The 2,500-nt window shown below is 34.9% G+C and overlaps 1 protein-coding gene across 3 annotated transcripts in view; it reads right to left on the bottom strand.

Moving 5' to 3' along the window:
- Positions 1-1,138, bottom strand: part of LOC125040195 (mucosa-associated lymphoid tissue lymphoma translocation protein 1-like) — a 13,169-nt gene extending 12,031 nt beyond the window's left edge. Inside the window, exons 1-3 of one of the 3 annotated variants that reach the window (XM_047634742.1) lie at positions 946-1,138; positions 541-721; positions 109-260 (exon numbers count right to left, since the gene is read on the bottom strand). In XM_047634742.1, coding sequence (XP_047490698.1) covers positions 109-260; positions 541-686 — 298 coding nt within the window. In that variant the 5' untranslated portion in view covers positions 687-721; positions 946-1,138. The remainder of the gene's footprint in view (positions 1-108; positions 261-540; positions 722-945) is intronic. The other 2 variants (XM_047634743.1, XM_047634741.1) reach the window with 2 other exon arrangements.
- Positions 1,139-2,500: the final 1,362 nt, after the last annotated feature.

Here is a 2,500-nt window from a genome sequence, read left to right as displayed (position 1 = left end):
ATAACAAATCTATAATAAGGGCTCTTAATCAAATTCACATCAGAAATACTCAAAAATGTATGACTACATTTTAAAATATGTAACTCAAACCACAGTCAAGCTATTTACCATTAGTTACAATATTCTCAAGGATATTATATAACTGCAATCTCCTCAAGAGCTTTTGCAAAACCTGAACCTCCATATTGTGTTGCTTGAAGTGATCAAGGAGTTTTCTCCCGGGGGAACTGCTTTTCTCTATCTCCAATAATTGAGGAGTACTGTAAGAAATATTTGCAATTAGAGATCACTGTCACTGAAGTTTATCTTAAGGTGAAACAGTTCACATTGCTATTATTTTTTTTAAACATAATAATATGGATTTGTTAATAATAAATGTATAATTTAATTTCCAATTAAACAATCTATGAAGATCACCAAATATGGTTACCAGCTGAGTAATTCTGATAACCTAAATTGAAGACTTTTACTTGAAATGACAGCACACAATTAAAGCAATTAAGAACAAACAATAATGAAATACCAACTTTTCTTACAAACCTAAAAACACATCTGCCAAGACCATTTCTGCAGAGAAGTGCCATTTTCTTCCAATATCCATCATTCAGTGTTGTTTCAAGGTCTAAATACACTTTAGCAGGAAGCTCATGAATAAAGCTCTTGGGATTTACAGACATTGTCATCATGTTGACTCTATGGCAGTCATCCCTTCAATTGAAAACTGGAAGTCAAGTACAAGAAATAATAATGATAGAGGAAAAATAAAACTCATGCAGCTCAATCTAATAATTGTCCTAATATCATCAAAGTATAAGCCTAAGTATAAGCAAGACCTCACCCCTTAAAAAAAAAACTATCCCTGCAACATAGTTTCACATATAAATAAGGTGTCAGCTTTTTATTTACAGTTGCATAATTCATACAAAAAAAGCACTAGACCACCACCTTGCAGAACACCTGTTACCTTGTATCTTCCTCGCTCACTTCCTCCCTAGAAAAAAAACCTGAGAGGCCTAATATTAGCTTTAAAACCGAAAACGAAATCGATCTGTCCAGAACTGCGCATTAATGTCACACTGAACTGTACACGAGATAATATTTTGTGAGATTTTTCCTGCATGGCACAGAGCCTGGTTGAGTTGCCATTTGTCGAATATTCTAAACGAAGAGTTATGCTATATTCCTCTCTCTATTTTCTCTTAAATACATGTTGTTTTATGGTGTAACAGTTGGTTGTAAAATGGTCAGTATGGATTTACTTTTCTTTATTAATGTGATAATAGTTTGTAGTAAATTTGCTTAACGTGAAAAAAAGAGTACATGGAAACCGTATTTCTAAGGTATCATGGATGCAGATTTATATTTTATCAAATCATGTTTAGTTTCATATCCACATATGGTGCAGCTTATGTCTTCTACAATTCTTTTCCTACGAGAGGCCGAGCGAAGGGCAAGCTGGAGAATAAGAACGGGTGGAGACACTTTCCGGAGATAACACCGCACTGGGTGTGGTCGGTGACATAGACCTACAACATATATTATTATATTAATACGGGATATATAGGAATATGATTTGCTATGTTAACAGTAGGTTTTAGACCCATTGTTGACTTTTTGGCTGACAGAAAACAAAAAATTATACTACAGCACCTCGTATAAATGCACTGAAGCTATAGATATCTCCTTTTATCTTTAAAGAAAAGAGCAAGACTCATTTCTTATTCGAGTTATTGGTGTTCCCACGGGTGTTATTTCAGCATTGCCTTGGGGAGGGTGAGACCTTGGAAGGTCACAAAAAAGGATGTTGGACAAACGCAATATTGCCCACGTTATGCCATTGCAAAATGGGAATGCCGCTCCATATTTTACCTGAGTATTTTTTTTTTTTTATTATTCTTTTTTTGTGTGGGTATTCTAATCCTGATGAATGGGGGGTTGTGGTAATGCTGCTTGATTATTTATTCGACTGGAATTTTCACTTGCTTATCCAATAATTTATTCCGCTTTCTAAGGTCACTCATGTTTTGGACTGGCTTCGAGTAAAATTCTTGGAGAGTTGCACAAAAATTCAGATAATGGCTGTTCTGATGAACATGTTGTAGGTGATATATTAATTAGGAAAAAAGTAAGGAGATAGCTATTTCGCATTGTGTGAATGGCAAGTCTACCTACGAAAATTTTGGAAGGAGAGAAAGTACAAGTGAAACTCTAATGAAACGTTTCATATGTGTGTGTGTGTGTGTGTGTGTATTTACATCCACCAAACTGGTTAAAGAAATTCTGGAAAGGGAACGTAGGGTTATGGTACCTTGACAGAGACCTGAATTGAAGAATATCCATTTCTTACTGTAAAATAATTAGTGTTTGATGGTGGATGGTTGACAGTTTCTATGTCTCTGAATGCCATATTTACAGTTTCCATGTCTTATTTACTTGGTAGGGAAGATTCTCCATTGGGGATTCTTAGCATTTTTCAAGCATTCTGGAGCAAACTGTAAGA

This window comes from Penaeus chinensis, chromosome 28 (assembly GCF_019202785.1).
Source record: "Penaeus chinensis breed Huanghai No. 1 chromosome 28, ASM1920278v2, whole genome shotgun sequence".
In the NCBI taxonomy this organism is placed as follows: Eukaryota; Metazoa; Arthropoda; class Malacostraca; order Decapoda; family Penaeidae; genus Penaeus; species Penaeus chinensis.
This window is presented reverse-complemented; position numbering and strand designations above follow the sequence as displayed.